General features: G+C 41.0%; 1 protein-coding gene across 1 annotated transcript in view; it reads right to left on the reverse strand.

The window, feature by feature from the left end:
• Positions 1–10,287: 10,287 nt before the first annotated feature.
• Positions 10,288–13,872, reverse strand: part of LOC114142018 (eukaryotic translation initiation factor 3 subunit H) — a 76,538-nt gene continuing 72,953 nt past the window's right edge. Inside the window, exons 7-8 of the mRNA XM_028013019.1 lie at positions 11,036–11,168; positions 10,288–10,563 (exon numbers count right to left, since the gene is read on the reverse strand). Coding sequence (XP_027868820.1) covers positions 10,469–10,563; positions 11,036–11,168 — 228 coding nt within the window. The 3' untranslated portion in view covers positions 10,288–10,468. The remainder of the gene's footprint in view (positions 10,564–11,035; positions 11,169–13,872) is intronic.

The following is a 13,872-nucleotide window of genomic DNA, read 5'->3' on the forward strand; positions in this document are numbered from 1 at the left end:
TTTTTCTACATATTTTCAATTAGATGCAATTCTAGACTTTTACTTGGCAATTCTAACATTCTTTGATGTAAACTATTCCTTCTGGCTTGATATTTAGGTGAACCTTGACCAGATTTTCGAGGCTCAAACGAGTTTTAGCTTCATCCCTCCTCCAATCAACTCTGACCAACAGTCCATCCACACGCTGACGAGAACAAACATTGTCACTAAACCTGTTTAGACACTTTTTTTGCAATTATCTGCAGACAGAAACACCATATACAGAAGGCGTGCCAGTTTCTCCATTACAAATACATCTCGACATGCAAAAGAAGAACAAACAAACAAGAAGAAAAAAAACATTCCTTGTATGAAATCATGGCCTTCACTAAGACTCAGTAGCCAAGAGACAAAGTATCTGAACACTACATGTAGCATGTGATTGATCTTGAGCAGTAGTACCCTCGGAGGGCTGAGGATAAGGCACGACATTAACGATGGAGTGGGATCACGACGACGCACTGCAGCCTCGCCTGAAGCTCACGGATGCATGTGACAGACAGGGTATCATGCTCTGAAACCTTTCTTGAAAGGCTCCTGTTGCTGCCGTTCTGGGGATTAAACCAGCCTCATAATGGCCTGCGGGATTTGTGCCACTGCTGGGTGACAGCCGTCAAATTGGGTGGCAGGCAGAGGCGAATCGCAGCCCAAAACACAGTGCTCAGTCCATAGAGTTGCCAGTCAAAGATGAAGATCTATAGGCCATAGCGAAAAAAGAAGAAGGATAGATAAGGCCAATAAAGAGCTGTCTCCATGACAGGTAGCGCGGAGCTTCGCCACGTGAAGAGACGTATTAAGCGGCTGCTGCGTTGGGGTTTGCGTAAATAATCCCTGAAATGCTAAATTCCCTAACCCACATCTCTTCCTACAACTGCATCTGCTCTTGTTTTGGGGATTTGCAAGATTATTTTTCCACAGGAACTACTTTACATCCTCAACAGCCACTCTATACAGAATCCACAGTTGCCATAGCAATATCTGGGCAAGAAAAAAAAAACTGGAGAGAACGAGGGAGGGGAGAGAGGGGAAAAAAAGAGAAAAAGTATTCACAGTTGACAGGGAAATAACGGGTTTCATTATAAGGAGCCAGATGATTCCCTCTATCACCATTGGCAGCTCGGTGGCAGAGTTGTGTATGAGCAGTGATAGATTACTGTTGGGGTCAAGGTGCTGCGGGCCGCGCTTACTGATTAAATGAGCCCAAACTGATATGTCTGAGATCCCATCCCGGCCTTCTCCTCAGGAAACTAAACAGACAAATCCCTGGATTCTAATTAAAGTATTTTTCCCCAACCGTTTTCCTGCTGTTTACCCGGCTAAAGCCTTCCTTTCCAAGCTCAGCTCAAAGCACGTGGTTTAGCTTGATCTCTCCAAACACCAAAAAAAAAAGAAAGCAGCTGAACTGAAATTTTGGAGGGGGAAAAAAATCATTGGGAAGGCATAAGGAATCACTTTCATATATACAAACTTTGCTCAAAACTATTGCATCAGCAGGCCAGAGGCTCAGCTACTGTGGTCTTTCTGGGAAAAAAATAGGAGGAAAAAAAAAGAGAGAGAGAAACTTCTGCCTGATATTTGAGGATTTTCATTTTTACCAAGTCACAGTAGACTCACGGTCTATTTGGCAGGATATAGCGTGGGAGGGACAGGGAAATCTCAAATGCAGCTGCTGTTTATCAGTTTGAGTGTACATCTCCCCTGCAAACAGTTTAACGTCTCAAAACAAAGCAGCACAACGAGGAAAAGACGCTCAAGCACATCTAAACCCACATCATTACCTCGAGTGGGACCAACAGACACACAAAGAGCGCGAGGAGCCAAAGACCGAGTATTTCAGCGCTGTGTTTTCGTTGAAGGCACTCGAGACAAAACCAAAGGATGAAGTCTTGGTTGTTGTTAGCCTGCTGCTGACATGACAAAATGGTTGATCAAATTCGCTGTATTGCTATGTTTAGCACTTATAATGGAACAGAAATGATAGATGATTGTTGATAGTTGCTTAGGATTGTCTATTCGGTGACGAGTCAAAGAAAAAGCCAAATAATCACTGATTCGTTTTTGCATTGATGTTTGCTTTGATCTATATTTAGTTTATTCTAACACATGAATTTGATTCAATATTGTACTCCTCTGTAGCGCTTTGCGTACGTTTATTTACATCGTCTCCTCTAGGCAGACTTAATCAATCAACTTTATTTATAAATCACATTTGTGCAACAAGGCAAGTTACATAATAAAAACACAAAAGTAAAATGTCATTAAAACAACATACAGCCACCAATTGAGAAACCGATAACAACCATAATGTTGCATTGATTGCAATTCAAAAGCAACTCTAAGATGAACCTCTGTCCAACTTTCTAGTGTTTTGTGCTCTCTAACAGGTTTTCTTTGTAAAAACTTTAATTGTCTTCCTCCTTGTAATAATCTGCTTCTTGTTGTGGTTTTTGGTTGCAATCTGACTGAAGTGTATGAATACTTTTGCAAGGCACTGCATTTACGGTTTAAGATCCTGAAAATTGCTGCGGGACATAAAGACAATCAATGACTCTGACGTCCGGCAGACAGGACCTGTCCTCAGTGGAGAGATCATGTCAAAGTAATCAACATCTCTTCGACCTTGGGGTCTCTCAAGTCAGTCATGTCAGTTTGATTGGCAACAAACTTGCAGCTAATCATGATGCTGCTGACCTGTCAAAAACGATAAAATAAATTAACAAGAGGGAAAGCAGAAGTTAGGACTGAATTTGATGATCAGTAACTAAATGTGCATATTAACTTTTTAACGATGGCTCTACAGAGGTTCATGTCCGTGGGTGGGTGTGTGTGTGTGAGCATATTTCTAATTTCTGCCCCACTTTAGTAGTATGCTGTGTATCCAGCAAATGATAAATGCCCTGTGCTATAAACACAACCCAGTAACTAAAATTGGGCCAGAAGGAGTATATTTATACATGGTCTCCTAACTTCTGCTGCTTGTTTGTAGGGTGTAACTGTCCTCTGAAGTATTTACGGTAGTCAGAGAGGAGGATGGATGTTTTACAATCAATACCCAAAGAACAGAGTGAAAACAATTTATGTTTGGTTGCGTTTACCCCAAAACAAACACCTTTAACAAACCATAAATAATATCTTGGCAGAATTTTGGTCGACAGTGTCAAGGTAGATTTCGGGTAAATTTGTTTCCCTCTTAAAAGAAGCTCAACACGTGAAGCTCCACCAAAAAGGTCAAGATTAATGGACTAATGGAGTCCTGGTATTTTCTGGAGGGTGTGGTTATAGTTATGTCTCAACCATCCATTCTAATAATTAGATATGTTTCAATTTTGTGCAGCTGAATCAGGCAGGCAGCCAACCTTTGAGCTTGACACTTCCACCACCGTGCTTCACTAGCAGTAAACCCTCCTTACTGTTATTTGACAGGAATTTAAATAACATTTACTCTGGCTAGAAATATAAATAAATTAATTAAATTACATTTTTCATTATGAGGGAAGTAGTTGTCGTCAACATTTAATTCCATAAGATATGGGAGAAACAATAGACAATGATGTTAAATACTGAACTAAAACACACTACCTGATTAAAATAGTCCTTTCTACATTTCGTGCAGTGAATTTAGCATAAATCATGGGGAAAAAGTTAAATTAATTCTCCAAACTAAATAATTCTTATGCGACATGATGTTGATGTTTCATTCAGGTGTATTCTTCTTGTCACACTTTCTGAAAGGACCATAACATTTGCCTGAGCGGACTTCGAGGTGTTGGTAGCTTTTCTCTAGGATCGCTGTCCTGTGGGAAGGTCCAACAGTGCCCAAGGCCAGGTTGTTCTGCAGACTGATTGGAGTCTGTCTCGGGAGTCTTAATGTAGTCCTGCTTTCCATGGCTCATCCGAAATTCAAGGATTGAACCCCCCAAGGCGAGCAAGATGAATGTGAGTAATTTTAGTACAAACGTTCCATGACAGAAACTACAATGCTTGACTCCAAGGACACAACCCGCAGAGAACCGCAGTTAACCAAGACAGGCACACAACGCACTGGTCAAGAAATCAATAGTGACTTCACCTTTAAATGCGCTTGCATCACATCAATGAACTGATTTAGCTCGCAGCTAAGCAGGTAACACAGGGACGGTGACTAAGGAATTTGACTTACAGCTGTGGAAGCATCCAGTAAGTTCATGAATGTTGTTCTAAACTGCATTTAACAATTCCGCCTTTAAAGTTTCCCCAAGTCTCATATTATTGAGAAAAACTTCACGCTTGACCTTGTGGATAACTTTCACTGAAATGTTCTTGGAAAATTTTTGCATTTCCATGACGGTGCGGCTGTCAGGAAGAAAGATGTATACATAGATTTCTCTGAATTGGAGGGATATTATGTGAAAAAAGGACCGATTATTTGATCAACTATATATCGTCTCCCTCTTATGTCCTGTTTAGCATTTTTGCAGCCTTTTCCTTTTCAGCATATTTAGGCTTGTAGCTCACACTATAGCAATTACATTCTTTTTTTTATGGCTAAAGTCGAGAAGAATGTTAAAAAGAGTAAAGTAAAAAAAAACAAGCTCTAGGCAACTGAGTACACAGCTGACAATTGATAACATTTAACATGCAGTGTTTGCATGAAACAGCATGAATAAGTCCATCTGTAGCTTGCTTTCTCATCATCCAAATTAAGGGCTTGGGCTTGGATGTACAGTTCAGACACTCATTAAAGAAAAATCATCAAAAACCAAGGTAACAGCACTCTGTACTTGAGAAACTTTATGCTCACAAACAACACCTACAGTTACCTTAGTTGTCTGGCTACTGATGCCACCTGTTCTTGCTGCAACATGGCCTGGGTTGTGTTCTCATCCCACATCTTTGAGTTGTTCCCTCTCTTGAAGCCATGAATATAATTGTTTTATAATCACTTTAATGAAACTCAGTCTGACTTCCTAGCAGGATCTAACAGTATGAAGAACATAAGAGTGTTTACTCTCTCCTTTTTGTGTCTTGTCCTTACATTAATAGACTATTTAACATAGATTGTTTGTCAAGAACAACAATTCTTTTGACATTCATGTTTTGCTGTCACACATTATGTTATCTATCACAATTTCATCTGTACTTCTGTCTCCCAAGTCTCTTTTTCTGACATTTTAAAATTACCTACATGTCCTTAAAAAAAACTGTGAAAAGGTAGTTTGTGATTTTCAAAAAAGAAAAAAAGGCCAGGTGTTCTGGTTTTAAAATCTGATCAAATATGTCTTTCAAACTTGCTAAAGCAAGCTTAATTAGAGCTCTGGTGCCCAAAACAGGAAACAATGACATGATTCCCATTCATGGGGGTGCGTTGGGGGGGCAAGGAGGAGGGGAAAAGTTGGACACAGGCGTCGTTACCACCTTGCGTTTGTCGTCTATTGCCCTTGACAGCCCTTCCCTCCCACAGTGACAACAGGGTTTACACGAACTACTTTGAGGTGAAGTTATATTGCTGTCAGCTTAAATACCATTTGAAGCTTTGTCACCAGTGCACAGCAGGAGGGGGTCTTGTCTGCGTGACCTCACATAATGACAGTGGTCCAGTTAGAGGATGTGGGGTGGGGGGGAAGATGTAAGGTTCATACAGAGTGAGAAGGATAATCGTAAATTCACCTTTAAAGGTCAATATCTCTTTGTGCTGACTCAGATGGAGACAGTTCAAACGCAAATTCAGTCGCAGCTTTTCAAATTAAAAAAATAAAATAAAACTCCACAAAATTTCTTTATGCAGAAAATCTTATCACACAACAAATCAATCACAGGAACAGGTGCGCCTGTCAAGGTAGCAGAAAGCTTAATTAATGAACATCAGCCAAGCCCTCTGGTGTAAATTAATATTTTTCCTTCATGCCAGCCTGATTTAAGACAAGAAATGATTTCCGGCTCGAGTGTCACTGTTCTAATAAGCGTTTATCATATTGCTTGACTGGTAATTACTGTTAATGACATTGTGCCGTTGACAGGCAGGAGCACTACAAGTTATTACTTGTCTTGGCAAAGCTGATGACAAGTAAAATAACATCACACGCTGGATTAGGACAATGCTGTCGAAATGCAGGTCCAGAGAGGATCGTCCATGCATGCGGATATCTGGCGCTGGAGGGTAATTATGACACCGCGGACTGAACAGAGATTGTTCAGTGAAGGGTGCGAGATGAGCTGGTTTTAGGATCCCTGTTGCCAGGATGGACACTGGTGATGAGCTCCGAGGAGGAGGAGGAGGAGGAGGAAGAAGAGTGTTTATAGCTTCAGGGGTAAATCTCAGATGTGTGGCAAGCTACAGAGGATAAGCGTAAGAACAGCTTACACTTACTTACATTTGAGGTATTTAGCCGATGCGCTCATGCAGGGAGGTTTAATGCGATGTTCAAGGACACTTGACAGGCTGGTTACTGATCAGTGCAGGTTTTATGCAGCCAGGAAAGTTGAGGATGAAGAAGGTTTTGAGGAGGTTGAAGGTGGTTTTTTTCCCCTTTTTTGCTCGTGTTTGAAGCGTACAGGTCCACCAGACTGTCTTCTCTCTGATCCCCATTGCAGCTCTTCGAAGAAATCCTTAAAGTTTGTTTCTGGGTGATTTACAGTGCTAAGAATTTACTTTTTAAGTACACGCAGCTCTTTTTAAAGCCAGCTGGTCACCCAGAGAAAGCAGAGGCCTGTTCAGATCAATGAAACTCCGTATTGCTGACAAGATGTAGACACTCGTAGATCAACCAATACACACCCACGCAGAATGTCTTTCTACCTTCACAGGGATTTTGCATGGACTTAAATTTCTTTTTCAATCATTCTTGAATCTAACCCCGATACTTACCTTAAACCTAAACTCAATTTACACTTTAGTCCTAAACCTAACCCTAAAACAGCATTTCTTCTTATGGGGCCCAGGCTTTGGGACCCATAAGGAGCACTGAAAGTATTTGTTGGAAAAATGGGCTTTAAAATATCAAATCAAATCGTCACCGTTCTATAGTGATGACCCAAGTCATTTTTTGCCAAAAGTGATTTTTGAATAAAAATCCCTACCTTGGCATCCCTTTTGGCAAAAATGACACAGGCCATTATTTTAGGAAGGTGCCAAAATGCCAGGGTATATAATACGTAGATCGTTCATGTTTTGGGGTTGTTGCTGGGCTACACTGGGTTTCAGCTCTGAGTTTTTCTATTAGGTTCAGGTCTGGAGACTGGCTTGGTCATTACAGAATGTTGAAGTAGTTCTTACATTGTCACTCTTTAGTTGTTCTGGCTGTGTTTTGAGTCGTTGTCATGCTGAGAGACCAAACCGTAATCCATCTTCTTACTGGATGAAAGAAGTTTTTGCCACACATTTTGCAATGCATGTCCCCATCTGTCTTTCCCTTTTGCAGAGCAAAGCATTGTTTCCACCTTCTGGTTCAAGTTTAGGATGCTGTTCTTGAAATTACACTCATCCTTCAAACATAGGAATTGGAGTTTATACAGGAAAGTTCTTCTTTCGCTTCATCTGACCACACGACCTCCATAGCCTCCTCTGAATCGTCCAGATGGTCATTAGCGGACTTCAGACGGGCCTGGACATGTAGTGGCTTGAGCAGAGGGACGTTGCTTTTGCACTGCAGGATGATCATCCATGACGGTGTAGTGTGTTACTATGGTAACCTTTGGTCTTCCCAGCTCTCTTCGGGTCCAGGTCCTCATGTGTAGTTCTAGGCTGATTTCTCACCTTTAACACAATTGCTGATACTTCATGAGGCAACATTTATGATGCTACCCCAATCCAAGAGAGACTGACAGTCATCTTGAGTTGTATTTTCTAATAATTGCTCCAACAGCAAGTCATTCTCACCAGGCTGCTCGCCTATCGTCCCATAGTTCATCCAAGACTTGCGCAAGTTTACAGTTGAGTCCCTCGTGTCCCTCTCTGGTCTTCGCAATAGTTGAGAAATTAGCGTCCGAGTGTGTGGACAGGTTGGTAGATGATCAAATACTTAATTTATGCAGTAAAATGCAAATAATTTAAAAATACAATGTGATATTTTTTATTTTCTACCACAGTTGTGTGCCTTCGATGAAAATGACTGACCTCTCCATTGTTTGAAAGCACGCAACCTTGAAAAATCAAATGGGTATCAAGTACGTATTTCCCCCTATGATTTTAATATAGTTTTCAAACATTTTGCAACATCCGCGTCCTAATATCATAGATTTGTAAAACATCTGCCAGTCTTTCAGCATATTCACTGGCAGTTTCTAAAATTCAATTCTACAGAAAGCAACACTAACTGGTTTAACCGGCTGAAACAAGGTTGGAGCCGAGTTCACGCAGAGATGAAGCAGCAGGACTAGAAGCAAGCGGAGGATCAACTCTGCAGGAGTCACATATGTAAGGTAGTGGTTTCCAACCATTTTCATCATCCAGCCCAGAAGAAACTCTGGCAGATGACGTGTGATTAGAAGCTGGCGGAAGTGCGCAGGCAAGGTAAAGTTTTTCACAGGAGTAGAAAAACAAAAATCAGCCTGAACATTCATGTTTTTATCCATACTGATTTGGTTCATTATGTGGAACAGCAAAATAAATTACTGCCAAACATGTAAGACCTTCTGGAGGTCATCCCAAGAACGCATACTTGCAACTTTACAAACTAATCAGGCCCAGAGCCAAACCGATAAAACCCTCGTTCTGTATCTACGTTGTCAGTTTTGATGGCTATAATAAAAATCATTTATTCTTGCCTTTAAAATGTATCAGTTACAAAAAAAAATCAAAAATGTTGGCATTGACAGATATCATCTTTTATTAAAATATCTCAACAGCTCAATTTTAATGGCTAATAAAACTTAAATGAAAAAAAAACAAACTTTACACCGACTTATCCCTGCTAAAAAATAACCTACCGGTAATATAATCACTTCAATGGATTCAAGGGAAAATGTAATCGAGGACAAGGCTGCTAATATTACTGTCATTCAGACTGAATTAAAGAAGAGGAGAGTGGATACTTTAAATGGAGTGGTGCTTGAACAACTTTTTGTCAACTGGTTAGGTCCAAGGATACACATGCAGACTTCGTTTGCATCAACAGGACTTCACAGGCCAGCAAACTCAACCCAAATCAGTCTTTAGTGAAAGCATCATGAGCTTCGGTTACTTTTAAAAAACAAGACCAGTAAGCGTCAGGATTGTCTCAACAGTAGTTTTCAACTAAAGGACTTGGTTGCCACCAGAGCAGGAATGGCAGCAGGCAGGTTTAGATGTGGATGTTGGCCTCGTTTTAAGAAGCTTACACTGTCAGTGTGCAATACATTATGCTGACATTCTGCACAAGGAGTGTCGTAGGGTTATGTCCTCTGTTGAATCCTCATTCAGACAGTTTGGGAGCTCCATCCACAGAAAAAAATAAATAGAGAAGGTGAACGCTATGAGTCTCATGTCAAGCCAACAGTGATGCTTCCTAAAACCCTGTTTGGGATAAACTCCTGTCTGAGACAGTAGGCTCACTCACAATGTTGCCCAAAAGGCACTGCAATGCAGAGGAACTTTGGCCAACAACTCAAGAACAAATTGGCAATAAAAACAAAACACTGAAATTTTGGGTGCGTGGCCAATAAACTCTCCAGACTTCAATTCTATTGAGAGTTTACCGCATGATTTCATAAACCAATAAAACTGAACTAAAATGTCTGAAACTGGAGGTCAGTGTTTCATAGAAACATCTCACAAAAATAGTGAGATGTAGGATGAATGAAAAAGATGTATATATAAATATCATAGTAGTGGAGATTACAGACAAATGGTGGAAGTCATGACTTATTCCACAAGGTTGTACAAGTTCCCCTGTCAGCCATTTGTGAAGACATTGCCCTGTTTAATAATTTATGGAGTTTTCCCATTAAAGTCTTTGCCTCAACTAAAACTTCTTTCAGAAATAACACTCAACTTTGACTCATGCTTCTGCCTCCGTTCTGTTGTTCCCACACGAGGCAGCACAACAGACCGATTCCACCTTCGGAAAGTTTGAGCTGCAGACAAAAAGCACCCGGCAACAACAACAACAACTTCAATGTTCCTGTGTAATTATTTTATATTCCAAAAGGAGCTCTAGCTTAGCATGTCAACATTCTGGAGGAAAACAGCCACACGCAGAGCTATCCCCGAGGTTTGAGTTTTACAATTTGCCGTCGGTCCAATTAGAAGAGGATGGTTTATTGTGACAACACACAAGGAGGCAGGAAACGTAAAGATGCAGGATTTTATTTGAAACAAAACAAGGTGTCAGACATAGTTTTCCCACAGATGTAAGCATAAAAAAACTGGAGATTTCTGCTGACAAAAAAAGATGAGTGATGCTCCTGCAGCTGGTGGCGAGGCGGTTTTCGCATCTCCTTTGTCTTTCGGCTTCTTCACTCTTTCGTCTCTCCTCTAGTTTTGGCCTTGGAGCGCCTCGGCCATGAACAGCTTCCCGAGGTTCTGCGAGGTGAATTCCTTCACGTTCTGGCAGTAGTTGTTAATTTGCCCTGTTGGAGGATTGCCACATGCATTCACACGCCCCCACACACCCCAACGCACGCACACGCCCGGAAGCATATGTACATAAACACACACGAGCATTTGTACAAACACAAACATGCGGAGGAGGGGAGGAGAAAGAAAAGGAAAAAAAGCAGCACAACAACAAATTAGCGGTGAACGGAGTAAACGATTGGGTCAGATCATTGTCGGAAAGGGTAGAGGGGGGAGAGCTGGAAGTCGTCAAACAGCAGGGAAAAAAAGGGGCGGCTGAGCTGGAGACTCAGCCAATAAACTTTAAATTAATGTTAATTTTAAGATAATGGCAGAGATAATTGCTAAACAGAACCTGAGCTGCTGTGAGCAGAGCAGAGGCGGCTGATGGAATTTAGAGAGGAGAGGTGGGGGTGGTCCTCTGATGCAGGTGACAAAAGTCTTCAGAGTGTTGGAGTGTGTGTGTGTGTGTGTGTGTGTGCGTACCTGCGATGAGCAGCGTATCCATGCGCGGCGGCGCCTGGGGGGGCTTGAACAACTTGCTGATGTCCTCCTCCGGTAGCGGGGGCTCCCCTCTGCTCTGTCGCTGGGTGTTCTCCTGCTGCCGCCTCTGGACGTACTGCAGAGAGGGGCCCACAAAGGAGGGCATTAGTGGGGGCAGATGTAGAGGGAGCAGAAGGTTGGGGGGGAAAGGAAGCATGAGATGACGACAAGAAGGTGTGGGAGTACCGAAGGAAATAATAAAATAAATGTAGCAATGTAGCAGGTAAGGAAGCGGAGAGAGGTAGCAGAAAAATAAAAAAAAAATGTAGCGGGAGGCGTAAAGTCGGAGAGCACAAAGTAAGAAAAGTAAAAAAACAAAGTGATGAAAGCAGAGATGGGGAGACGGAGACAGAAGAGTTATAAGTGCTAACAGGAATGGAGTGATTTGTGGCGGGCTGACAGTCGGTAAATCAGTGAGGTGCCACGTCTCCGGAGATCCTAAAAGCCTTGTTAATTTGGCAAGATGAAGGCGAAGAGGAGGAAGGTTGGAGCAGACACAGGAAGTAGCTGGGGTTCAAGCAAGTCGAGTGCTTTCAACCAAACATCCCACAATGCACCTGTACAGGTTCATCAGATAAACAAAGAAACATTTTGATCTTTTATTTCCTCCTCCTCTCCGTGTGGCACAGCATGACAGTATCACTGAAATGGAAATGTGCAAAACTTTTCGCTCGTCTTCCTCCCTTATACCGCGAATAATTGCTTTACAGTTCCCGAGAAGTATCTAAACGTTACTGGAAATTAAAGTTTTAAAAGCCTGGTGCTAATACCGAACCAATGTGTTCATGTCAGCAAAACAAAGGAGACACCCTCCGCCTTTTCACCCAATCTGCTCTGCAAAGAGCACATTTATGAAGTCATTGCCGAAATGGAGTTGGACTGAAGCCTCTTGTTAGTTTATGCTTTATATCTGATGATGAAAAGTGATCATCTTCCAGCATCTTTCCTGCATTTTGTAGTGTTTACCTCTTTCTGTAAATTTAGAAGCATTTAAGCACCTGCTGGACACGATGGCGTGTTCTCAGTTTCATCAGTCTACAGACTGTTTTGAAATGTTTATTATCGTACTTTATTATCATTACCCCCTTCCCTAAAAACCCCAGTGAAATAAGATCTGGTTTCTATTGTTGAAATTATATCAAGATAGTAGAGTCTTCCTTCAGATTTTACGAGCTCAAACGGCATCTGCCATGTCTCTCGATGCCCAGGCAGCAGGAGGAAATCAGATTATGATGACTTCTTGGCCAGTAATGATTTCTATCTACCATTCTGTGTCAGTTCCCCATGGAAACGAAGTGCTACACTGGCTAATGGATGGATGCTATTTTACCTACTTAACCATTTTTTCCCCTTTAAGTTTAGGACACTGTGTACCTGCTTTAACAACCAATAATTTTAAGTCATTTTCTCTGATCTAGAAGTAGTCTACTGTAAGGAAATCTGCTTGTGAGAGTCCATAACTACCAACTATTTCGGTTTGATCAATGGTCATTATCTGGCATATTTTATGCAATTCAATTGGCCTAAAGGGGTTAGAGAAGAGCCCGCATGCGTAGCGCACTTTGCACTGACTTCACTAAAGACTAATTTCACCCGGTCTCCCCGGTGGTTTAAGAAATACAAATAAAAACGCAGAGAAGACATGAGATGTAATCCCATGTTCAGCCTGTGACATCTGTCCTGCTTCAAGAATGATTTAATCTGACCAGCAGTGCTACAGTCTGTTCATCTAAAGTTTAAAAAAAATATTTCTTTAATTTGACGATTTTCTGGTTTCAATAAGCTCCTCCTAATTAACAAAGGCAAAACAAAACGGTTGACTTGAACTTTTTCACACAGGGCTGTGCCTTAGTAATAAACATCTTCGTTTAAAAACTACATTTTGTGTTTATTTGTGTTGCCTTTGACTAATGTCTAAATTGGTCTGATGACCTGAAACACTGAAGTGTCACAAATATGCAAATAGACAGACAATTGGGGAAGGGGCAAACACTTTTTAACACCACTTGCAGAAGCTAAAAACAGTTGTGTATTTTTCTTTATTTCTTATTTTTGGCAGGGGGGAACAGATCTAAACCCTGCTTAATTACAGCCTCGTTCTCCAAGCACACCGCGTTCCCATTAGGTCGTCTCGCCCAGTCAGAATGCCCTCATAAGACCTCTGATCATCTCGTTCAGACTACAGCCAATGTCAGCTTTCAAATTACAATTAGCATCCAGATTGAATTATACAGCAGAAAATTAACATCTTATCAATTTGAATTGGCCACAGAAAGAAGTGAAGAAGTTATTTAGTAACTTCTACAAAATCATCGTTTAATGCAGGGGTCAACGACCTGAGGCTCCGGAGCTGCATGCAGCTTATTGAACCGTCCACAATGGCTCTTAATAACTTTGGCTGAAATATAAAAAGAAACAGCTAACCTTCTAAATATAGATGTAATAACAAATGCAGGGTTTTAACAGGTTTTTTCCTGCAAGTATTTGCATTAAATTTTCACAAGAACAAAAGACAATGGAAGTACCAATAATAAGCTTTTAGGTCTGTTTTTCTTGTCACGCTAGAATCTATGTGCTTTTCCATCATTTCATTATTTTCCATGCAACAGAAAAAAAATATCCATACTCTTCTTGCAAAATGTTTTTATTTTAGTTCTAAAAATTAGAGATGAAATGGTGCTTCTTTAAAAATAAAAATGTTTCTAAAGAAGATATTTATTTAAATTAATAAAAAACTTTTTTTTCCATTTCAAAAAGTCATGTTGACATTTGTGACTAAG

Source organism: Xiphophorus couchianus, chromosome 3, assembly GCF_001444195.1.
Source record: "Xiphophorus couchianus chromosome 3, X_couchianus-1.0, whole genome shotgun sequence".
Classification (NCBI taxonomy): domain Eukaryota; kingdom Metazoa; phylum Chordata; class Actinopteri; order Cyprinodontiformes; family Poeciliidae; genus Xiphophorus; species Xiphophorus couchianus.